The sequence below is a fragment of the Festucalex cinctus genome, chromosome 3 (assembly GCF_051991245.1).
Source record: "Festucalex cinctus isolate MCC-2025b chromosome 3, RoL_Fcin_1.0, whole genome shotgun sequence".
NCBI lineage: Eukaryota > Metazoa > Chordata > Actinopteri > Syngnathiformes > Syngnathidae > Festucalex > Festucalex cinctus.
Genome location: NC_135413.1, coordinates 14795642 through 14821703, shown reverse-complemented (window position 1 = coordinate 14821703; position 26062 = coordinate 14795642). Strand labels below are relative to the sequence as shown.

The 26062-nt window shown below is 40.6% G+C and overlaps 1 protein-coding gene across 6 annotated transcripts in view; it reads right to left on the bottom strand.

The window, feature by feature from the left end:
- brsk2a (BR serine/threonine kinase 2a) overlaps positions 1–26062 on the bottom strand; it is a 188995-nt gene that overhangs the window by 1997 nt on the left and 160936 nt on the right. For 2 of the 6 annotated variants that reach the window (XM_077515990.1, XM_077515993.1), the window contains exons 9-19: positions 23287–23318; positions 21603–21767; positions 19876–19973; positions 17507–17657; positions 16599–16664; positions 11556–11616; positions 9022–9775; positions 8887–8935; positions 7679–7802; positions 5923–6103; positions 3333–3422 (exon numbers count right to left, since the gene is read on the bottom strand). In XM_077515990.1, coding sequence (XP_077372116.1) covers positions 3333–3422; positions 5923–6103; positions 7679–7802; positions 8887–8935; positions 9022–9775; positions 11556–11616; positions 16599–16664; positions 17507–17657; positions 19876–19973; positions 21603–21767; positions 23287–23318 — 1771 coding nt within the window. Of the gene's footprint in view, positions 1–7; positions 3164–3332; positions 3423–5922; positions 6104–7678; positions 7803–8886; positions 8936–9021; positions 9776–11555; positions 11617–16598; positions 16665–17506; positions 17658–19875; positions 19974–21602; positions 21768–23286; positions 23319–26062 lie in introns of those variants that run through there. The other 4 variants (XM_077515991.1, XM_077515994.1, XM_077515992.1 and 1 more) reach the window with 4 other exon arrangements.

The following is a 26062-nucleotide window of genomic DNA, read 5'->3' as shown; positions in this document are numbered from 1 at the left end:
TGAAAAGAGGTGTCGGATTACGGCAGACGAGTTACTCGAGGTGCCCGCCAGGCACGCGGGGGCGAGCGTGCCAGGGAAGGAAAGGAAACATGGGGGAGGAGACAGAACAGCGGGGCACAAACGCTGCACTGATGCCGCTTAGTGTGGCTTGCTGATTTGAAGAAAGGAGGCGGAGTCATCGCTCTAACTATTTCTGTAATTGGCACATCGTAGGGCAAAAATAACATTTACACAAACACAAAACAACAGCAAAAACTCATATACACGTGCTCTCACACCAAAAGAACTTTACATAAAAAAAAAACCGAATTGCACAAAACTCTTTCACAAAAACTCATCCAAAAACTCTCACACTCAACAAAAACTCAAACCTGCCAAAATACTCACATCATAAAAACAAACTAAAAATATTCACCAAAAAGACACTCATTCAAAAAATAAATAAAATAAATAAAAAACCTCACACCACAAAACTTTCTACCAGAAAAAAAATAAATAATTACTGACCAATACAAAGTCAAACCCGACAAAACACTCACATAGCCAAACAAACACATATTCACCAAACACTCCCCAAAATAAAAGAAAAAAAACTCCATAAAACTCACACAAAGAAAAAAAAAACCTCACTTGCCAAAATACCCCACCACAACAAAACTCTCTCATCCTCATTTAAAAAAAAAAAAAAAAAAAAAAAAAAAACTCACACTAACTCACACTAACTCTAAATCCTTCACATGCATAACTCAAAATTATCATATGCAAGAAAACCCAACTCACAGAAATCCCACACAAAAACTTCTGTTCATACCAAAAACTCCTATATAAACCCCCCAAAAACTATCATACTCTAACTCATAAAAAAAACTTGCACACCAAATAAATCCCAATAAAAAAATTCTTACACACAAAAACTTTTCATTCACACAAAAAAATTATAGATAACTAAAATAATAATAATAACAATAATAATAACCTCAAAAATCTCTAAATTATATCAAAAAACATCTACACACCAAAAAAATCTCCAAAAACTTTACTCACACCGGAAATAAAAATCTCATTCCACAACAACTATATAACATACTCATTCAAAAATCTCTTGCACAACAAATCTAAAAAAATAATTCTTACACAAAAAAATCTTAGATAATTAAAATAATAATAATAATAATAATAATAATAATAATAATAATCACCACTCAAAAACCTCTAAATCATATAAAAAAACATTTACACAAAAAAAATCTCATTCAACAATGAAATGGCACACCAAAAAACTCTTACAAAAAAACTTCTCATACTCACTCAAAAACCTCTAACTCATCAAAAAACACTTACACAACCCCCCAAAAAATCTCACATAAAAAAATGTCTCCCTCACACCCAATTACACCCCAAAACTCCCATCTGTGTAGTAATGAACGCGAATGTGATTAGTTGTTTGTGTGCTGCATTTAGCTGGCAAGCAGTCCAGCGTGTACGTCACCAGCTCACTGGAGGAGGACGAGCGCAATACAACATGGATGGATGATCTGATCGATCACGTCTTAAACAAAGTGAGGCAAAAAAAATTCTCATACTTCTCAAGTGAAACATCTGCAGGAGCTGCTGATTGCGTCTCAAGTAGTTTGCTGGTTAAAGAAACGAGAGTGAGGTAAGCAAGACTGCAGCAACACTGCAGTCAAGACCTTTTTTTAGCTGTTGACTTTTCATACTGATTGTGTGCCACGATTTCTGCCTAGCAACAAAGTTTCTAAGTAAAGGTGTGAGACATCACAATGAAAGCCAATCAGAGTGATTGTGGGATCAGCGTCTACCCCTGTTGCAATTTTATTTCAGCTGCTTTATGAAACGTACTGCCATTGAAAATCAATATTAGATTATGAGAAGATAGAAAATTCAGTTGTTGCCAGCACAGTCTTGCTAATGAAAACATTTAAACATCAAATATTGAACTCCACATGTAGCGAATGTATCAGTTTGTGTCAACTATTCACATGCTTGACTTCGCCTGAATCTTCACATTTTAACCAATAAAAAAAATGCATCTCCTTCTGTGAATTTTAGTTTCTGATTGTGGCCCCGCCTCCCCGTTGTCCTCATCCAAGATAATCACTGGAGATTAACGACATAATAACACAAATTGACGAGGCCTTTTGTTTGAAAAAATGATGCGCAAAACCAATTTGTGTTCCTGCTATTAACAGCCATTATTTTGTTTTGAAGGCCTGCAGCGGGAAATCTCGAAAGGTGTGACGAGATGAGTTTAATGTGAGTCTGAGTTATTGTTCTGTGCATATTGATCTCATTAAGATGTTAAATCATTTCGATAAATCTTGGACTAACACGTCAAAGGTGCAGTCATGCTCTTTATTAATTTATTTTTGCAATGGCCACGCCACCGCGCGCTCACAACATTTTCACTGCTACTAATTGCCCAACGTGATCTTATGAAAGCGACTCATTTGTACCAAGGCCGTCGTCTATTAATTAGAGACTCATCGGAAAATATCACAGCTAATCCTTACAGCTGCCCGTGAATGCCGAGCCAATTAAATTCCGTACGCTTGAAGATTATGGTATGTGTTGCACACATGAAAAAATATTAGCCATTAATTGTTCTAACAGGGAGGATTAGACAACACATGGTTGACCACACTGGCAAGGAGCTCTAATTGTAACATTGCTGCACTTTATCCTTTGAATAAAAACAACTTATGTAATTATAAGATCAATACATTCTGCATTCCAGAAATTCCACATCCATTTTCTAATGTAAAATATATGCTTGTTGTTTGTATAAAGGTTGGCAATACTGGTCGAAACTGGATAGATGGCGTTTGTGTATTTCCCGTTCTCACCAGCAGGGAGCGCCATTGCCACAAGAATGTCAAGTGAGGCGGACAAGCTTCAAAAGAGAAGCTGCGAGAAGAATATTGCTTATGTGTTGCCACAACGACAAATAATCCGATTCAGCTACTCACAATCAAACATTTCACTAATGTGACACACAACAACGAATCTCATATGAAGCAGAACACATCCAATCATCTACTTGGGAGTCAAGTGCATAACACGGTTGCCCTGGTCCGGTGTCGCTGTGGTGTTGCCATGGTGACAAAACCTCCATAAGAACACGAATGGCCTTTCCACACCTTCCCTGTAATTTTCACAACCACACATTTTTGACGCTGGCAGAATGCCGCGAGGGCAAGCGTGCAATGCGGAGCTTATGGCTTGCCGAGGCGGAGGGTGAGAGCAATGCTGATATGGGCTGGGTGGGAAAAGATGAGGGGGCGGGGGGGTCGCAAAAGGGGGAACCTACTCACCAGACAGCTGCTGGACTCCAGGCTGGTCATGTGTGCTTAACAACTGGCTCTGAATGGTCTCCACTACCCGCTTGAAGCGCCGACTGGGTCCTAAAACGCGCACACACAAACCAGAGGCAAGAAGAGAGTTAGTTGGGCGACACATACGGGTCCCCAGCCAATTGCGGGGCCAGAAAGGCCAAACCATGTGAGTGTTATGTTACGGTGGGGCAAACACGGCGCAACCTGGGGAATTGCCGAGGGCGCCCAGCTCAAGGGGGTCCCGAGAGACGGCTGACATTTGCCCAAATCAATGACAAAACAATAGCACTGGTTTAGATGCTGCAATGACAATGTGTCAGGGATCCCTCGCATAGGGAACCCTTACTCGCTGTTGCCGACTGGTGGCTGGGAACAAAGCAAGACGCTACAACGACAGGTCTGGATTCAGGAATCTCCCAAATGGGGCTGGCTGGTCGTCAAACACGCTGACAACAAAATGAAGGCAACTCATCACTCGGGCAAGCAAAACAAAATAAAAGCAAAACAAAAAATACAAGGATGAAAAGAAAATATGTGAAATGTAAAATTTGTTGCCAGATGTTCAAATTGATGCTAACCTCTAATGCTTATTTATTTGTATGTGTCAATTATGTCATAAAAGTTATATTTGTTCATTCATTATAATGGCTTTTGCTTTTGGGGGAGTATCACGGGGTGTACAAGCATGTAAAAATAATGTTTCCTCAATCTTCAATTCCAAGCACTTCACTTTATACAGTACATGGCCCTACTCGAGTGTATGTGTGTGTGTGCGTACACTAAAGGAAAATCTTTTTTGGCAGCGCATCTGATAAGCTCTCCACGTTTGCTAGATACGATCAGTGGCCACAATATTAGTTCAATCTGCACAATCAGATAAAAAAAAATGATGCATCAAAAATGTGACCTTTACAAGGATAAAACTGCTCCATTCTAACAAAAATGCAGTTTTTACCTCTGCCAAGTGGTAATGATTTTTGGTCAAGTGTTTCTGTGTTTGCAGGATTTTTCTACAATTTATATTTATGAAACTTTTTGTCTAAACTAGCCATTTATGTTTTTCTTTATCTGCATCTTTAGGACTGGAGTAGAACAACATTGAAAGTTTGAATTTATGATGTTATTTACTCTTATATACATTATTTCATTACAGATCAGAGCTTCACAAAGTGCCGTTCTAGTTGGGATGCACAGATACCAATATCGACCCTTCTCGCTGATGTCACTGCTCAGTCTCCTGGAAGACAACCCTCCATGAGAAATATATGGAGAGATGTATTTTTGGCGAGTGTTGTCATTTAAAGGTCGGAAATATGTCAAGTGTCAGAAAAAAAAAAAGGACACTACATTACTGCGACTCATTTGGACCAGTCGTTCAGAGCCGTTATCTACAAAAACTGGAGTTGGTTGGAGGGCAAGATCCCTACGAAGTAGAAGTGGAAGCCAAGGTACGTTGCTTTTGTTTGAAACAGTACGGCGATCGCTACTTTCATGGTGTAAATTGTTATTCATTAAATCGTTTGTGTCCAGAAAAACTCATCTTGCTGTACATCGAAGCCTTCAAGGTATCTTAGCTTGCTAGCTGCTAACAAAGAGACCGCAATTATCTCGCATTGATGCACTGTCCTCCAGCAAGGGGCGGCACCCCAAACGTCACGTCACGCCAGAAGGTTCTATACAAGTATCAGGAGTGATATCAATACTCAATGTCTGCACTCCTATATTCAGACTCAACCAAAAACAAAAAAAGCTGCGATACTAGGACACCGATAATACTTTTTAAGCCTGACATACCTTCCACGCTGGTTGAGTAGGAGCAATTTCTGCCGTTTGGAGCATTTTAAAGTTAGCACGAGTGACAACACTAGCTGTCCCCAAGCTAAGCAGCAGTGACACAACACCTTAGAGGTAGGTCAAATTAAAAAAAAAGAAGGAATGGTGTGGTGAAGTCTCATTTTGGTTATCCAGTTTTAGAACTAAAATGTCTTATTTTACAGCCTGTATTTAAGTGAGTACAGGAACATTTAATTGAGGTTAGGATGTCAGTAATGTTACTCTTACATATTATATGTGAGTGAAAACTATGCCATGTTTACCACTGATGAAACTGATGAAAACACCAAAGTCTTAGAATAGGCGTTGGTGCAAAACCAGCAAAACTCGATTCGGTGTGCTGTACTGGGCTAAAAGTTCATTGAACTGTTGTCTATAACAGAAAATCTTTTTGCCAGGTGACAGATTTTGCAATGCTGCTTCCAGAGGGTAAAAGAGACAATAACAGGGACAACATTCAAACTTCACATAATGTTAATGTTAATGTGTATATTATCATCATGATATGTAATGATATACAGTACAGAATATAGTGAACCAATGCAATGTTATTTTTCACACAGTGGATGCTTGTTCCAAAAATAATTATTTTTGTTGTAGGATGTGTGCATACCCCCCAAACTGTATATTGTATCAGCACAGGATAAAATTTTTCAATACCGTATGTTATATATTTGTCCGGATTCAACACATAAACACTGATTGGATGGCTGATAGCATGCGGGAGCATCCTGACCTGAGAGCAGTGTGAAGGTGACGGAGTAGATGCCGTTCTCCTTGGTGGCAGCCGTGCTCTCCGTGTAGGTGATGTCCACCTGGAATTTGACCGGCTTCTGGAAGACCGTCGGGCCGGCCGTGGACTTGTATTCTGCTCGGAAACTGGTCTGTGAAATGACGCTGTGGCTCAGGCTTGGGATCTGGAAGCCGAGATGGAAAAATAAATAAATAAATAAAAATGTAGTTGCCATGCATGCAAGGGACTTAAGCTAATGTAGTCTTTAGTCACCCAACAACATTGCACTCTCCCTTCCTAAAATGAATTTGTACGGCCAATGAACAGGTAAGTTGTAAAATTGTCACGTTCCGCCATAGTGCCGTGGATGTGTTGACATTCCATTAACGTGAGTGTGCTTCAAGGTCTAATTCCACTGATTCAGGTGCCAATCTCCTGTCGGGAATAGCAGCTAGCACAGCCCGGGAGGGATAATAGCTACCTGTAGGGATGCGGGAACATATTTGACATTGACCTCAGAAGACAGGCCCAGCTTGCTCGCATTTGCTTGGTGACTTTGTTAAAATCTAACTGGGGTGAACATTGGTTCCGTTCAATTACACACGCTGAATGCTCAATTTACAAGTGACACGTTGCATTTCTACATATGTATTTATTCTATTTATACACACAAGCAACACAAATACAGGTTCAATATAAAAAAAATAAAAAAAAAACTGAGGGAAAAACATCTACTGAAGAGGCAGCTCACGAATGCCTTTTGTAGTTTTTTGTATTGACCTCCATTGAGTTTGCAGTCAAGGGGAAAATAGAAACGATGAACACAAGCAGTTGGCTGAATTGCTACATAAATCTGAAACATGTTAGCAGACCTTGGGCCCGCCACGTACTCATGAGAGGCATATCCAGTCTGCTATTAGAAAGCCGGCAAATAGAGTTACCAGCGCCACACTCAGTAGGGCACAGGAGGGTGATGTGAGAAGAGTTAGGGAGGAGGGACATAAAGAAGAGAAGTAAAGTTACTTTTTCATTGCACGGCACTCGCTCTGCTCAGCCACAGCGCATTAAACGCATCAGTTGGAACGACAAAAAAAAAAAAAAACAGAGGAGTGTTTGCTGTATTTACTTTTAGATAAGTGGCTGTTGGCCACAATATGCAGACACATTTTATCAGAGTGGAGACTAATGACAGCAAGAATGGACCACTGCAGCAAAGTAAAGGCTGTGGAGTGTACACAATTAAGTCACATTAAAAAGGTACAGATTTGTGTTTAGACTCTTTAGATGGATCCAAAGCAAGAACAAATGTTGCCTGATTTATTTTTCTTCATGTTATCATTCATAACACCGCTACTATGTGAAAATACACAAACACAGACAGCCTAAAAACATAAGAATATAAAAAATGGACAAACGTTTTTTCACATGGCAGCGACAATATTCCTAGTTTCTTAGTACCAATCTAAGGTATGTCCTGCCTCATGCCCACCGTGAACCGAGGGTAGCTGGTATAGAAAATGGATGGACGTTTTCAAAGTCTATTCTTGAACAACCGTTTTTCTTTACTGTTCTTGTATGTGGTGATGACCACTTAAAGTTCCTATATGATGGTGTTGGCCCAATGTGCTCTGAACCTAAGCTAACCAGGCACTAGTTTTGCCAATGGAAAAGTGCCATGTAGCAAGTAAAGTAGTGTCTGAGGGCCAGACTCTGAACTGTGTGGACAAGGGAAATAAATAATAAATGCATCTGACGTTACCGAGAGAAATGCTTGAACGATGTCGGCCTTGATGGAGCTGAGAGGCTTGTCCCTGATCACAATGAAGATCTGCTCCTCTTTTTCCAGGTTGATGAAGTTACCAAACCAGGATTTTTTGGCAAGTCTGTGGGGAGAGAACACAAGAAATGTGCAGGCCATGAAAAATCCCAAATAAAAGTATGTAATGTTTGTAATGCAAATGGTCAGAGAACAATTAGCTATGTTTCATTGTCTCACCTGTGCAGTCACAGTTGTAAATGTCAGGGTTTTTCCTATGTACAAAATTCAGAGGCGGCCACCTCCACCTAATTTGCTTGCCACCTCCAGCCTGACAGACTGATATCGCTCAACACAACGCTCCAGCTGTGTTGATTGAGCTCGGCAGCAACGTATTTTAACTGCAGATGCAGTATTGCACATTATGGAGGCACTATATCAACAGCAGTGCACCGAAAAGACCTGAAGCAACAACTTCTGAAGAATCGGTAGTTGCCCATAGTCAGAATGCTACCACCTTTGATGACCTCAAGGTTCAGCACCTTGAGTTGCATTTTAATGTATATGGTGCTATAATGAATACAATTTGATTTAATTTGATGAAGGAGTCAACATTAAAAGGTCAGTATGCTACTTTGCCGGACCACCACCTACCTAAACTAAACTAAACTAAACTAAACTAAAATAAAATAAACTAAAATAAAATAAAATAAACTAAAATAAAATAAAATAATCTAGATTATATTAGATCTAATATAAACTAATTTAGATTAGATTAGATTAGATTAGATTAGATTAGATTAGATTAGATTGTAGAATTGTTCTTTTTCCCCACCACTAAAACAAACACCACCATTAATCCTAGTCATATGCTTCAGGTGTTTTGACTGCAATCTTCAGCAGGAAGCTCTCTAATCAACCCAGATGTTTCCCTGCTATGCGGAAAAGACCAGACAGCCAACCAAACAGGCACATACCTGCTGGCCAAAATTTCAAAAAGTAATCACCCTTCAGGAGGCCGAGTAGTATCACACAGTCAGCCTGACATTCCTCATAACCCACCAGCTCGTGCTGAGATCTGAGGTCAGCACAAGAAGCTCAGCAGGAAAAATTCTTAATCATAATAATTTTAAATTGCCCTGTGAGGAGGTGGCTTTGAGCTATGGCTGGTTATACATCACTATGATTGTAAAGGTGTAACATTTACTCACTCTGGGGAAGACTCTGGAGTGAGGCTGGACATCTCTTCTTGTGTGGGAACTGTGGAAAAAGAGCATTTTTTTTTGTGGGAAATGAAAACTATATATATATTTATTTTTTAAGTCCAAATATAAGCGTACACTGACCTTGAAGTTTCCTGCGGTGGAAGCGCGGTGAGCCCAGGAAACTGTTCTTGATGGAGTTGAGGCGCGTCCTCCACGGCAGACCGCCAATGGAGGGACTTGGGGGTGGCGTCGGGGTGGGAGTCCCGGCCGGGCTGTCCTTGGGCGTGTGCACCGGGGTGCCCTTTGGGGTGGGTAGGGGACTGCCTCGAGGGGAAGGGTGGGGGGTAACCTGTATGAGGGGGATAGATTTAGGGAGATCAGCGTATGAAGAAGGCGTGGGTGTTACGGGGTGAAAGTGGTGCAGCCTGATGGGGGAGGGGGGCACCACAGGGCTGAAGGGCACAGAGAGTTGTGGGTTGGCAGCGAAATGGGAGCGGCGGACTTGGAGGCTGTTTAGGACTGAAGCGACAGGGCTTGGGGATGTTGGTGAAAGTGGGGAGGTAGGTGTGTGGGGCACAGAGGTAGACGGAGGGTGTGATGGGATATGGCAGGAAACCGAGGACTCCGACAAGGATGCTGTATCTAACGACGCTTCGGGGAGCGGGTTGGATCGTGTGGCGTGAGGAGGCTTGGGCGCAAGTTTAGGCTTGGTCGGGAGCGTCTGAGTCTTGTTAAGGGTTGTCGGCAGGGCCTCGGTGCTCGGGGCCAGCGAGTTTGGGGTGGACATACGAGGACCTGCACGATTTGGAAGTGGCTCAGGGGACGGGCTGGGGCTGGTGTTTGGGGACTGTGGTAAGTCAGGGGATTGAGGAGGAACCCCAAACTTTCTAACAGGCTTTTTCATTCAAAACATACAAGGGAGTACAAACAACGGAATGAAGTAAATACAACCACCAAGCAGCCAGATGCCAAGGACGCAAACCAAAAGTAAATGCACAAGATTGGAAACAAAAAGGAGAAAAGACCATGCAGTTAGAAAACAAAGCAAGGTGATATGGGAACACAACAATAAGAAGAGCAAGCAAAGACACTTTAAAGATGAAAACATACAAACTGTGTCACAAGACAACCAGTGGACTAAGACATATACGGAAAAAAAACAATCAAGCTTGGAAGACAGATCTTAATACAGACCACGACTTCACTTGATCTATTATTGATTTTTAACCTTGAAACTACAGCCACATTGGGAACATAATGAATATGGACAGAATAGTTCAGATTTATCTGGCCTCTGAAATCAATTTCCCTTTCAGATGAGCTGTGGCGTGAGGAGCTTGTTTGAGGATTGTGGGTAACCCTGAGTCTTCAAGGTTAGTCAGCTGGATACATTCGCTGCTAGCCTATCCCATCCAAGCTCGAAAAAGGAGGATTTTGTAAATAATTCCTTGAGCTGGATTTCCACGCGCTAAGGCTGCCGAAAACACAGTTAAGCTATTATAAGTCGAGAGGATGGGGCGAGGAGATGCTTGTGTCTTTGAGGAAAACGTTGCTAAACCTTTCTCCGTGTGTGTTCGCGCTAGCATTCAGTAAATGATACACAATTGAGCATAGAGTCATGATGCAATTGTGTTTCAGAAAATAATCATATCAAGACAAATTCAAGACACAGTATAACAATGTGACATTTGCAGTAATATCAGTGATATTGCTTAAAATGGTTTGTTTAAGGTCAGGAGGGACTGCAGTGGAGCCATAATGAGCATCCGTTACTTTCTCTTGCTGACTTTGTCATGAAGTAGTAGTGCAATAGATTATCCATGTGTGTGTTCAATCCACACTAGAATAGCAGCAGGGGAAATAAAAAAAAAAGGCCTACATCATGAATGTCACATCATGTATGGGAGCATTTGGCAAGTAGTGGTGAAATGAGTCCTTAAGAAATGTGGGTACCTCAAACTTTAAATTAAAATGATTTATTTTATCTTTTCCTAAACAATCAGAAAGACATGTCAAGGAAGCTACTACAACAGCTCTGCCTAACGAAACATGTTACCAATGCAAATTGTAACTTCTAATGAAAAGTTACAATTTACAAAGTTACAAAAGTCTTAGCAGTCTTTTATTTTGAAGTTAGCCCGCGTAGCGTGACCGCTAGCTTGACTTGTGTACTCGACATTTCGGCTCGCTGTTTTTACTGCTATCGCATAGTTGCTACCAGCACCACTAGAACACAATCCTGAAATTATATTCTATCATTAATTAATGACTGTTAAGAAACTGCTAGCTAATTACGCCGTTGTCACTCATCAAAAGTCTCCAACATTAGCGGCTAGCTGCTAGCAGTGCGTGCTAGTTTAAAGTACGGCATTACTTCTTTTTCAATTATGTGGGCAGAGCTAGTTTGTTATTCACTGTTCCCAACATTTAAACAGCCATATTTGACATTTTGAATTGAATGTTTTTTTTGTTTTCTTTTAATTAAAATTTCAAATGTTTTTATAAAATAAATAAGACAAAGTTGCACCACTAACAAGAAAAGATCAGCAGTGGTTAGATGGTCATTCCACAGAGGAACCAACTACAGAGAAACATGCGAGATGGGTCAAGAGGTGTAGTCACAAACGTGTGTGTATGTGTGTGTATTTGTAAGGGTATAGAAGGTCTTGACTTACCCGTGGGCTGCTGAGCGGGCTGGTGGTGAGGCCTGAGGAGGCTCCGCTAATAGATCGCGACCTGTGGACCAATCACACAAGGGAAGAAGTCAATTGTGAGCTGAACATGCAAAGCGGTTCCACAAAGGCACAGGTCGCAAGCTTGGAGGTCAAATGCTATACTGGGAGAAACTACAGCATATGGCGCCATCACGCCAAGCACACAGCGAGCGGCTACGAGGTGCCTTCGAGCAGGCATGGACGAGTGGGAATGCTACACAGTGCATGCCCTCATTTGTCCGCACACATTATTTAGCAGTGACTCACAGCAATGTCAAACGTGTTGATTTGACTGCACACTCACCTGGAAATCTCGCAGCGCTTTTATACACATTAGCATTCAAATTAGCCTTTTTTTTCTTGTTGTTGTTGTTCACTCTACTAATAAATAAAACATGATGACTTTAGTCTGTTTGCACGGGATCAGTAGCAGATATCTTGAGGGTGGAAATGAAGTGGGGCATTCTGTGGCATGCCATTCATTTTCCATTTCCACGCGGATGCCGTCAATGCTATTGTGAGCCGAGGCGAGCCCCAAAATGAACAATCACGGGACAATCTGTCTCTATCATGCGCACAACACATACACACACAAAGTGTCTGTCGACGCCAGCTGCTAACTGTCACAACACTGCTTGTTTTTGTCATTCATTTTAAAAACACTTTCATTTCCATTCAAGCGCTAATGAATTTGAGAACATCCAGGCCTACGCATCTTTGATTGCCTCAAAAATACAAGGAAAGAGCAACATGGGAGCTTTCCTTGGAGATCAAATAAGACAGGTGTAGTAATGGAGAATGATGGTGATCCCAGATGTTGGTCCAGTCTCATTTTTCCTCCCCAAATGGACACACAACTTCTTACTTACATGGCAAGACATAAAAACAAAGTGCAATAGGTAGACACTGCCATAAAAAATTATGAGTTAGGGTTTATGTCAACCCGAGAAGCTTTTAATTCATAACTGTGAAGAAATATCCTCCTCCTGAGACATAAAAATAAAAAAAAGAGTAACTGCTACAGTGAAAAGATAGCACTCCCACTCACAAGTTATTTTTATAAATATCTCCGTGGTGATTGCACACTGTAATGCGCACACATGAGTGGGTGAGGCTGGGAACGAATGGGATCAGACTTGCTTGAGAGAGCAGATGACCAGACAGTTCAATTGAAGGGTCTCAGTTCACCGAGACATCGGCAGTTGCGCATCATGACAACACGCTCACACACTCAAGCCTCCTCGGCCCATTATCAGCATATTGTCCGACATACTCTGCATCTGTTAGTGTTGGACCAGCAGGTCTATAGAGCTAATAATACAGATGGTAATGCCGCACAGCGATGCACCATCAGAGAGATTTCCTTGCTGCAAGATGACAATGAATAAACATTTTTTGGGGTGTTTTGTGTAAACGGAAGCACACAAAGAAAAATTAGCCTATAATCTAGGGTGACCAGATGTCCCGACTCAAACGTGACAGTCCTGAGTTTTGAGTCGTGTGTCCTGATCCTGGTGGATTTCACCAGCTCCATTGTTTTGGCCCGCAGTTACGCAGATCCCCTCTTGGCGCCTCATTTTTTAAAAACGCTTTTGGTCCAGTCAAGTAAGATAATTGTTTGGGCCAAGTGTATGTCAATCACACAGTCGTAATACTGATTTATACGAGTAATTAAGCTTCATACAATTGCTAAAATTGCTTTTTTTTTTTTTTTTTTTTTTTCTTGTCATACCGCAGAGCCACTTCCTGGTTAATAACGATCTTGTCTTCAAGTTTATACAATCGGAAGTTTGTTTGCCAAAACTATGAAAGGTAAATAGAAACCTTTTTTGTCCCAAAACAAACTGAGCTTTTCTGGCAGCATATTTCTAATGTTTTGACAGGCACGAGGTAAACGGCACAGCTAGCTTCCAATAGCTGCCGCGACTGAGAAGAAAAGGTTGGATAATGGTAAGTGCCTTGACTTGTTTGGGATATTGAGCTTTTAACCAAGATAGTGCTACTGTCTTAGCTAAAGCAATAACACAACAACCGGTCAACCAGACTGATTAGAGATTAAATTTGTTATAGTTTGTGGGGAGAATGCCAGTTTTTTAATTTTGAAAATCTGGTAGCTACCCTGCTATAATCATAAATTATTACATGCAAGCAAGTCTGACTTTAATGCAGACAATGAAGAAAAAAAAAAAAAAACATTAGAAAAAGACCTTTACAACTTTTTCAAGGCAACCTTGACGAAATTCAAGACCTCACATCTATATGATCAACAACAACATGCAACATTTTGATGTAAAGCACTAAGCAAATAGGTGGATATTCCATTAAGTATTGACGGAAGGTCTGCCATTCCGCCAGTGACAGACGCCCATTTTGTTGAAGATTAATGATTGACGAGAAACGGAGAAAAACTGATGGATTAAGCATTGCTGGTAGTTTGTTTTTGTTCTGCAATGTAATCATCAATAACCGGGTCTGTACGAAGGGATCTCTGTGTAATGTTTGTATATAATGATGTGTACAAATAACATTTCCAGAGGTGGGCATTACCACAATATTTACGATAGGTCCGTAAGTCTGTCAATGACAATCCATTTTAATGACGAATGACTCGTTGACGGATGCCCATTTTGCTAAGGAATGACAGATTGATGATTGCAATATGGTTCAGCTTGAAATATTGACGATGATGGACGGGTGTCCCGACTGCTGACGATTGCCGAATGACAGACCCACAAAATCCATTGACGCGCCCACCTCTGCAATAAGTAGGAAGCATGCGTTTTTCAAAAAATGACTACAGTGCCATTGAATGTGGTAAAGTACTGCTGAAGAATGAATGGCTTCTCTGTACTTTTTGAAGGTAGAAGGACTATTACTATTGTGCAGCACTTTCTAATTTGGACTAATTGCACCAAAGTCTTATGTCCTAGTGTGGCTTTGTCACAGATTCCTCCAAAGCGCTTCTGATGAGCGATTGTGCGGGATGGAAATAATAACAGACGGATCTGAGAGAAGGGAATGGACTAAAATAAAATGAAAGCGATACAGAATATAGTGGGTGGTGCCAGGAGTAACCACGCCAAAGCGCAAATACAATCACACTGCTCCTTCCTCCTCCTCTGACTCTATTTCAGAGGTGTCTCCTCTCGGTGAAGCAGATAGTCATATCAATCAGCTCACTATTTAAAGTCATTTCCTTTCCCGGGGCTGGAGGAACTCCCTGAAGATCAACTAAATTAATATCCACGGCTCAGATCCTCAAGTTTGAAGATGCAATAAGACCCCTGCAGCTTCTGCTGAAGAGATCTGTAGTAAAAATACTTTCTTTGAGTATCTGAAACACTTAGGAGTCGATAATTAGCATCAACCCTTGGACTTATTAAAATTGCTCGACTAACCTAACTCATTTAAGCCGCGTCAAGTGATGGGAGCCGGTCGGTGAAGCAAACAGAAAAAAAAAACATGAGCTGTGCCTCAAACTGTCACACATTTTCATGTTTCATTTCCATATCATTAACCTGGCTTCATTTCTCCTTGCACACTGCTAGGATTTTAAATGAGCGCAAAAAAGATTTCTTGTATCTTGCCCAACATGCTTACATTGATGTGAATGTAATAATGTATCATGTTAAAACACATCAAAATCTTGAATGTTTTATCAATCTGCTGTGTCATTCGGGCCAAATAAGGCTGAGATCAGGCAGAAAAAAAGGCCGGAGTTTAGCTTAGCTTTTTTAGCTTCACAGATGCCTGCTTAACAATCCATTATTTTGCCACTGCTATCTGCCTGAGCGCTAAAAAACAAGAGACTGGAGGCAGAGAAATATATGGAGAGACACTTGATTTGGAAACCAGCAACCAAATCAGCACCGTTAGACAGAGACAATCTACCTGCATTTGTATTTTAGTGAAGCGATGCCACACTAACAGAGGGACGCAACGGGGACTGATGATGAGCCACACAAAAGGGAAGCAACGTGAGTGAGACAGACTGGGGATATAAAAAGTTGACATGTGTATGGAGCAAAACAAAAGGAAGAACTAACTATTTAAAGCAGATGGAGGAAAGATGCAGCAGAGCTTCTTTTGATGACTACTTTATAGCTAATACAAACAGTACGGTATTAATAGTATTAACTAACGTATCTGATGAAGCAAAACAAAGTGGCAGAGGAAGATGGCGCCAAAACTAGCAAAACCTTTCCATCAAGACTTGGATGGCCTGAAGGGATGACGGAGCGGATGATACAAGCAGATGAATCTTCACATAAAAATTCAAAGACGGACATCTCAAAGGTGGGAGCTGCGGAAATGGATCTCATCCGTCCAAAGTGAGTTGAGGATGGAAGTTTAAAGCGGCATGAGATGAATTCTTCATGTGCCAAACTGCTCGAGTTCAGAGTTATTAATATATCTGACATTGAGATGAGTTGACAAATCTCTATAGTGTGGCTATATTATATTACTCGCTGGCTCCGCATTCATGTCCTTTCCTCTGCAAAGCATTAGGCTGATCATGCCAACTCTCAGTCGATCTTCCCCGCCCTCACAAACGCCACTGAGCAAAAATATGATATACTGGTGGCTGAAATAAGATGTGAAAATAGATTTGAAATCAGCCGCCTATGCCTGGAGGGGTTACGGCTCAGAGTCCACTTTCCGAAGAAGAAGGAAGTCTGTGCCTCTCAGGAGAAAGTGGGACACAGCACGGGAGGAAGTGATTATCAATGCATTCAACAGAGGATAATTGAGCTCATACCGGAAAAGGGGGGCAGGGTTGGAGGTGCATATTAAAGCTCTGCAGTGCACATCTTTAGGAGGAAAATGAACTTCAACGTTCAAATTCATAAAGTTTTGGGCCCAATTGGTTAGCTCCTACTTTGTTTTCATTAAGATCACGAAAACAAATCCTTCTTTTTAAAGAGCACACTTCTGCATCTTTCTCCACTCATCATCCTTGAAGTCAGGGAGCAAAAAGGAAAGGAGAGGGTGAGAAGTGAATACCTTTCTTCTTTGCTGCATTTTGTCCTGGCGTCGGGAATATCCAAGCTTTTACTGTATACTGACTTACTACGGTGAGACGGGAGACAGAACGAGCAGACGGTCACACTAATGTTCAGGTGTTTGCTAAACCTGCTCTCACACCTGCCCACGGAATTCTAGCCTAACACAAACACGCACACACTCACATCAAGATACTTCCACTTCAGATTTGCGCCACAAACAACACAAAAAGAATGTGATCCTTGTGAGGTGGTCAGAATGAGCACATTATTTGGCAGTTGCAACCTGCAGAGTGCTGATAAGAAACATGGCCAAGTAACATTAAAAAAGAAAAAGAAAAAAAAACTATCAGAGCTCTCTACAATCCCCCCCCAAAAAAGGACCTCAGTGACCTGAAACATCGTGTTTCATCTCCGATACCTTTTCCAATCAGCTCGATTCACACTGCATGCTTCAAGTGATGCGATTGCCATTGTTTGATCTCAAGTGGCACGATTCGGATACGAGTCACGGCAGCGAAAATGGAAAGAAAACGCATGAAATTGGATATCTTCACACCAGACTCAGACATCTGCACAAAAATCCGATACATATCAGATTTCTGCCTATGTGACTGCAGCGTGAACGGACTGATTGGATATACACGGCAAGGCAAGTTTGATGTCACCGAAAGACGCACGTACTACAACTACCTAAGCCTGCCGTATCATATATAAGTAGACATTCAATATCTGATCGAAATTGGACACTTGGACCTGCAGTGTGAATAGAGCCCATGGATTTGCTTTGACATGATCCACCCTCTCTCCATTTTGACGCCAGTTATCTCGGCCATTTTGTGTCAGATCAAATACATAATCCTAAGAAGTCCTGCCAGCTAACAGAGTTCAAATAAGTAATGCATATACCGCTGGCCATGCTGTGTCATGTCGATGGCCCTCCTGGCCGGCACTGGTGACCCTCCGTCTGTGACGCTGAGGACCTCCATAGACTTCCTCTCTGGTCTCCGTTTGCCGTGTCGATTCAACATGGGAGAGTCGACGCGTTTCTTTGGAGGATCTGCGTAACAAAGAGTTGGGCGCTTGTAGTCAGGATCATACAGCATGCACGGTTTGAGCACATTTCTGCCTACTGGAATTAACTAATTAACCCTCACTAATGGTGATAAGTAATGATTCATCCCAGACCTTAAACTAATGACTGCACTATTGGTTGCATCACATTCAATAAGGAGGTGCCATATTAATCAAAATGTCACAATGTAACCACTCATAGCTTCCATGGTCGTCGTCAGCTAAGATCATTTACATTTCATGGTATTCCTTTTTTTTTTTTTTTTTTTAATTGTGTCTACGCGAGTAGGCTAAGGCTATCACGATCAAACATTTCTTTAGAATTGATTATTTCATTGATTACAGTGTATAATTGCATACAATTTTGCATTAAAGTGCACTGTATTGTAAGTAAACAATTTTTTTCTTGATTAACCAATTATTTTTTTTATATTGTTTTGTGATAAAAACAACAATTAAACAATATCACACAAGAGGGATTGACCTGCCTTGTTGAAGCTGATTCAGTTACTGGTTCGGTCAGTGTTCTCCAAAGTAAACGCTGATGTTTACAAATTCCTCATTTTGATTAGACAAAAAAGATAAACAGTCTGCTTTCAAGGTTCAGAATTTGGACAATTTTAAGTTAGGCATTAAGGCTTTAAATGATTACTCAATTATTAAAGTAGTGGACCAGGCTGCTACTACTACTACACCAATAATAATAATGATAATGATAATAATGATAATTATGATAAGAACAATAATAATGCTAATTATGATAATAATAATAATAATAATAATAATAATAATAATAATAATAATAATAATAATAATAATAATAATAATAATAATAATAATAATAATAATGATAATAGTTAAAATGTCTTATTTATGGTTCAAAAAAATCTCATTACATTTAAGATCAGACTTTTCACCTAAAAAGTGACTTATTTTTAGACAATTTTCATCTATTATAATGCTTATGACACTAATTTAATTAGAAATAAGACAAATATTTGTGGTAAGATCATATGTAGTTTTTGCATTGGAATAAAACATTAAAGGAGTAGTTCACACCCAAAATGACCTTTTTTCTATTGATTACTTGTGCCATGGAGACTTGAGTACAGTACAATATATATATATATATATATATATATATATATATATATATATATATATATATACATATATATTTTTTTTTTGTATTCGCCACATTTCTAATACAAAAATTTGATTTGAAAAAAATACCCCCATTCATTACAATGGAGACCAAATGCGCGTAAAGCGATTTGGTTACCAAAGCGCTATATAAAAAGCAATCCATTTATATGAATACAATAGTGTCATGGTGAGTTAAACAAATTCTTCCCAAACCGCGATTCAAATCATCTGGTGAAAATTATTCCATTTTTAATATCACAATATATATCGCAGACCCCCCCCCCAAAAAAATCGCAATGTTTTATCCAATATCATGCAGCCCTAAAAAAACTCCCGACATTCAAGAGTGTATTATATATGTGTGCATTTCAATTGACAGTCATTTAAATTGTACACATATGAATGGATCTTTAACTTAACAGGTACAGTATGTGTTTATGAATGAACAGACAGATTTACCTTGTGTACATGAATGTATAACTTTTACATCAGGTGCGTTTGTGAGTGGACCGATTACACACTACCAGTCAAAAGAGGATGTGAATATACAAAGACATGTTTGAATTGTCAACTAGACTTGACTACAGCACCCGAAAATAACAGTGGCATGTATCGAAGCAGGAAACGTGATCTACGCCGGCAAGTTTTCCAAAGTTAAAAAATAAATAAATAAATAAATAAAAACTTGCCCTATTTACAAGTTTTCTTCCAACAACAAATATGGATCCAGAGTGTTTGTGTGTGTTGGTAAGAAAGAAATAAACAGAATAATGTCTACTGTTGAGCCAATCCACCCCTGCGGGAAGCCGATCCAATTTCTTCAGAGGGAGGATGACAAGTGTGTCAGACTGTACACCAGGAGAATTCAAAAGTTAGAGTGAAGCCGAAGCAATGATCTGCTAATGACAAGGCGTAAAGTAACCTACAGTCATTGGCATGTAGTTGAATTGTTGAAACAAATTCTTATTTAGTGAATTTTCTCTGGCTATGCTATTATTTATTGATTGCTGAGTTTCATTATTTATGGCCACTTTTTGTCTTTTTTGTTGGCGTCTCACCAATCTCATTGCGAGGGGGAAGGTTCTGGTCCTCTTGACTCGGGTATCTCTCTTTACGGTCCAATAGCAGGAAGTAGATCATCTTTTCTTGGTTGTCACTGCACAAAGGGAACATAAAAAAGACTGATGTAGAAATACTCTCGGGCGGTGCGGAACAATTTGGATTTTTTATTTTTTTGTCATGGCAGCAGTATAAAACAGGTGCAGTCAGATATGTTCAGAGCCTTGGCCCCTTCCAACTGAGGATGGAAAACAATCTGATAGACAACGGCAATATGAGTAGGCTGTAAATGCACAGATCGAATATATTGTAAATACAGTAGCTTGTACACATGTGTCTGTCTGAATAACTATAATTAGAATCTCCAAAGATTGGGTGATCTCCTCGCGCTATATTAGCACACTGAAGGAATATTGTTATCTCTGCTTCCAAAATGTGTTGAGCATTAAAAATAAAAGTCAATATGTAAAATATTGTCATATGATATTGTGCACATATATTACAGCACAAAGTTAGCTTGCAGATGTAAATGAAAGTATGGAAACATTTTAAAAGTGTGTTTGTCAGTGAACTGGAACGTCGGATATCTTTTGTTTGCCTATGGGCCGTTTTTTTGCAATGTAGAGTAGCAAGAATTTGGCCTTGTGTAATAAAAGCAGACTGCAGAGCAGCAGGAGGCAAAGAGAAGAGGACCCGCACGTTCAGCTCAAATGGAGCAAGTGCAAGGAATGCAGACAGCACATTTTCCAACGTCCGGCACTATTACTGCATTCGCCTCAGAGAATGGACGGATATGTTCGGAAAAAAAGTTGATCGTTATGTTTCCTTTTGATGGGTCAGGACTTTTAATGAGATAATTTCAATAAATTAATCAGAGAAGAAATACTGTACAAAACAAAACAAATCATTGCACATGGCATTTCTGTACCAAGATGGTGAGCAACAAAGACATCAAGCCTCACGTCAGGCAGCGAGCACCTTTTATTACGAGCAATTCAGGTTTGTACGACCCGAAAGATGAGAATAAATACACTTTGAGGTATTCTGAGGGCATTGTGTTTGATGTTATTAAATGGCACAGTTATGGCCACTATTGCAACTGTGATATTTGCACTGGATTACGTACTTGAGTTTACAAAAAGTGCTATCAAAGCTTGATTATAGCCAACTTGGTTTTAGGGTTGAATGACAAAGACATTATCATATGGCTGTTGTCAGCTCGGTGGATCCGCCTCCCAGTACTGAGGACACAGGTTCGATTCCAGGCTTCGGCCTTCCTGGGTGGAGTTTGCATGTTCTCCCCGTGCCCGCATGGGTCTTCTCCGGGTACTCCGGTCTCCTCCCACATTCCAAAGACATGCATGGCAGGTTAATTGGGCGCTCCGGATTGTCCTTAGGTGTGATTGTGAGTGTGGATGTTCGTTTGTCTCCGTGTGCCCTGCGATTGGCTGGCGACCAGTTCAGGATGTACCCCGCTTACTGCCCGAAGCCAGTTGGGATAGGCTCCAGCACACCCCGCGACCCTTGTGAGGAGTAAGCGGTCAAGAAAATGGATGGATGGATGTTGTCAGCTCAATCTACAGTTTCAATCACATTCCTACAGTTGCACTTAAAAATAAAAATGAGTTAATCTGTTTACGTTAAATTAGCAATAATTCGACAACTAGTGATTTTAATCATCATCAATAGAATGACCGGGTTTGTTAGGGTTTGAAAGTGCACTCACTCGTCAGAGAGGAGGTCTTTCAGCAGTTTGTTCTTGTCTCTGAAGCATCCCAGAGAGTGCATGCTGTCCAGGACGTCGGGGTCGATGTCATCTGCGGACGGGAGGCTGCGTATGGTCACCTTACGCGGCACAGGCTGCTCAGGCTCGGGCTCGTTCTTACCCCCTCTGAGAAGACACAGTGGGATGAGATGGCGCATGTTCAAATATCCGACATACAATACATCTTTGACTTTGACAAAACTACGCGTCCCTCATGAGATTCTAAAACACTATGTGCTAAGTAAACTTGCCTGCAAGCGAGCTTGGCCTCCTTATAACCCTATATGATTTTTGCATTTTTACAATTGCATCAACTTCATGAATAATATGTTGAGCTAACCTAGGAGGTTAAAGCTTCCATCTTTCTTCAATGTAATTGATATATTTGGATTTTTCTCTCTTGAAATAAGGAAATGGGTATAAAATAATTTTGATACAGTGAACAAAACACCACTTTGCAAATCACCATTTAAATGACTACTTCCTCGAACAACCCAGTGATGCCGCCCAAACTCCCTGCTGATTTTAAGGTGCCATGGTAGCGGAAGTAGCCAGGCTGATAGATGACCAGCTTGACATCAAACAGTGCTATCATGGAAAATTCCAGTAGAGGGCTGACAGGAAGGAAAGCCTCTGTAAGATTGAAGCCAGACAAAGCAGGGTGGTGAATTTCTCACAATGAGGCAGGGATGCGGATTGTTGACTAGCTGTAAGGTACAGTAAGTTGCCCAACTAAAACGAAAGAATTGCTGGCTATATATTAAAAAAATAGTTAATATCTAGACTGACAACAATGTAGTTGAATGGAGAACAAGAAAGTAATTAAATAATATGGGTTGCGAACGTGACATACTGTGCATGTCAGCGTATACAGTACTTTAGCCATCAAACTTCAAGCAGGAATGGCCAATGCCTTGATAAAATTATTTATTTGACAAAATAACATTCTTGAATGGGAAATCAACCCCCAAATTTTCTTTACAATTTTAGCAGCAAAATCCATCCGTTTTTATCGTAACGCCGCTCACCTGTTTTCTGAGTTTGGTCATGTGACATTCGCAAGTCAGACATGTGCTGTCTGAAGTTGTGCAAAGACTACTACTGTTGATTTGCATTCTGTGATTCTTCTTCTGTTGTTCCACTCAAGAGTCACTGTGCGATTGCATGAACTTTCTCTGACAGAGACAATAACTCACAGGCCATCTATCCATCCGTCTTCTATACTGCTCATCCCCACTACCATAATTCAATCCGCTTGCCCAATAACAGCATGGCAATTTAATTAAAAAAAAAAAAAAAATCGGGGAGTGTTCCTTTCATCAAGCAAAATAGATGCTAGCTGACTCTGTTACAAACACAGCAGATTTGTGTGAAAAAGGCCAAACCAGGTGTTGTCAAACTTAAAGTGAGTGAACACCTGTCAACCAGCTGCTTCCCTCTCCATGGTGCCTGCATTTACTCCAAATCGTTTTTCAAGCAGCACCAATTTACCCCCACAGCCCCAAAAGAGTACAATCATGGCCATGGCCTGCTCCAATGTGGTCTGCTGTACATGCCTTATGTCTCATTTATCACATAATGGCTGCTCTCAGGACAACAAGCTCAGCGGTACAGAAGGAGGGAGTAAACATGAGGGGATACTTACATGTACCATGTGTGCTTCTGGATCTGTTCTAGCTGGAAAACAGAAAAGGAGACAAACAGCAGGTGAGAATCCAACGTGCAAAGGCATTTTTTAAAGCAAGCTTTAAATGCCATTTGGTTTCTTCACATCTTAACAAAATCAAGAGAGTGACTGCTGGGTAAATAAGACAAGAAAATCCAATTGAAGTCAATTCTGTATAGCCTGAATAAGCTCAGTGTACTAACAGAAATGTGATCGGGCCACATAATGGATGATTGAAATGCGCAAGGATAAAATGAGGCTCTCAAATATTAATAGTGCTGACGGAAGAATGAAAAATAAAAGGGGAACGAGGGAGAGGACGCGCTGGCATGTTGAAGAGAGAGATGATAACTGAGCTATAAACAGAATATTATCTCCTTCATACACACTGCTGACCCGAACAACCCCCGCAGGTCCGAAGGGAATCTCCAGTTCTCATTCTCTTTGCAGCTCACACACGTTCTCTCTCATCACAATTTTAATGTGCTTGCACGCCAACACTATCAACAGGGTCTTTTATTCAGGCCGACGTGAGGACGTGCCAGTTAAAGGGCGACAAAAGCAGATGTCTGTCCAAATGACTGCGCTGTGCTTCAACCGGCCGCAGGATCAATGTTACTGCAGGGACTTGCATTTGCTCCTGCCGCTGCTGAGGAACCACACGTAGCAGCTCTAATTATTGCCATTCATTCACAGGCATTCTCTCGGCTGTGCGCCTCCATTAGCGTCGTGATGATTCCACTATCCCTCAGGAGCAACCTCTGCTTTGCTTCCATGTGATAGTGGTCCAATGGCTAAGCTGAGAGGTAGAAGGCCCAAGTTCTCTTCCACAGAGGTCAGCGTATTGACAGACGCGGTGACAGCCGGATACAAGCATGAATGTGACCTACTGTCTCCCCACTTTTATTGAAGGGCTTCAGGCTAAGAAGAAATATCACAGTCGGGCTGAAAGAGACGTGGTTTGAAGTGCAATATCTCATCCTCCAGTCAGTGGATGTGACAGCACCAATTGCAGACATTTTTAATGCAGGACTTTTACTGTGCTGCTACTGTCCCTGTAAAGTGCACAATCCTTGCATGCTTATTTGGCGCATTCTGTTGTAAGCTTTTGTGCTTTTTGTGTGTGCAGGCCTGCTATTACCCAAACCACTCTTCAATCATTATTTTCGGTCAGAAAATGATCCACTGAAAGAAAAGAGTTTCACAGAAAAGCATTGTGAAACTGTTATTCCCCGAAAAGAAAAGATAACACTCATTTTTTTTAATACCATTTTTATACCAATATCTCTGTAGAATGGTGAGCGCCCACAGCTTTTATTTTAACTTATTTAATGATGATACGCCATAATTGGCCATCATTGTGTGATTTCTCATTATTGATGACTGTAATCCCTTCATACTAACTATGTTGAGCAAAAAAAGGAAGTGGTCTGACAAATAATGTGCAATAACATATGGTGTTCCACAAGGTTCAATTCTGGGGCCTCTGCTGTTTTAATTGTATTTGCTGCCCCCGGGTTCTATTTTAAGGAAAAAACAAAACAAAAAAAAAAACGATGCAAAACTAAAGGAACACTTCCTTAAGCTGCATGGAGATGCGGAATACATCACACAACACTTTCTGAATTCAAGGTGATGAGAACCAAAGAAGATGTTGTCACACGTGGGTTGTTTCATGCCAACTTTGCCACACAATTTAGCGTGGGCAGCAAGAGTGCCATATAGCGAGGAGGCTACGGGAGCGACGAAAGAAGCAAAATGTAAGTGGTTGTTCATTCCATTGTAAAGCACATTAAACGTGACATTTCCAGGCGCATGTTTGTTACAGAGTGCAGTTGATACGACGTCGGGTACACCAGCTGCTCAGCTGCTGTTCAGAAGCTCCACAGGGGAGGAAGTTTTGCACCCTTGGTAGGCGAAGCGAAGTATGTGGCAGTTGGTGGCGTGTGTTCTGCTGCATTTTGTGTTTGTGTAAACAATATGGATTTAATTCAAATTGATTTATTCAATATGGGAAATGTATTATGAACTATGCTGTGATTTAATATGGAGCTAATATTTGTACTTATATTTGTACTTATACTTTTTTCGTGTTACAGTGCTTGGGAAAAAGAAGAATGAAGATTTTGCACCAGTTGAATGCAACACAGTTTTATTGTTGCCACGGGCTGTGTTGATTTTCAGGTGAATGGCCAATAATCCTGATTCAGAGTCAAATCCTCTCACTGACTCTTAGCTTTTTTTTTTGTGTGTGTTTTTTTATTTTGTATTTTTTATTTTTTACAGTATACAAATGCTAATCCTCAAAGATAATGTACATGTTAACATTGCTGTATATTGTTGTGTTGCTTGCATCACACTCCACAAAAACATCCAATTCAAATACATTAAGGCATGCAGAATAAGGAAAGATGTCAGACTGGGCAGGACGTGAGAAGGACTTGCATCTCTCCAACAACCAGTTACAATTTCCATATGCCTGCCAAAAGCTTTTTATCTGAAGTCAAGACCAATGATTAAAAATATCCACAACCATACATGTGTTGTATCTTTATCAGATGAGTATTTATTAGGGCTGAGCAAGACATGAGGGTGGACAAGAGCTGCAGGGAACCTTTACTGACACATCAACAAAAATATCTTTGATGAGACAAAAAGCAAAGAGTAGTTAACGGGTCTTTAAAGGGACACACAGGGCAAACATATAATAAGTGGTGAGAAGGCAGCAATCAAATTAAAAAACGAGAAAGCCCAC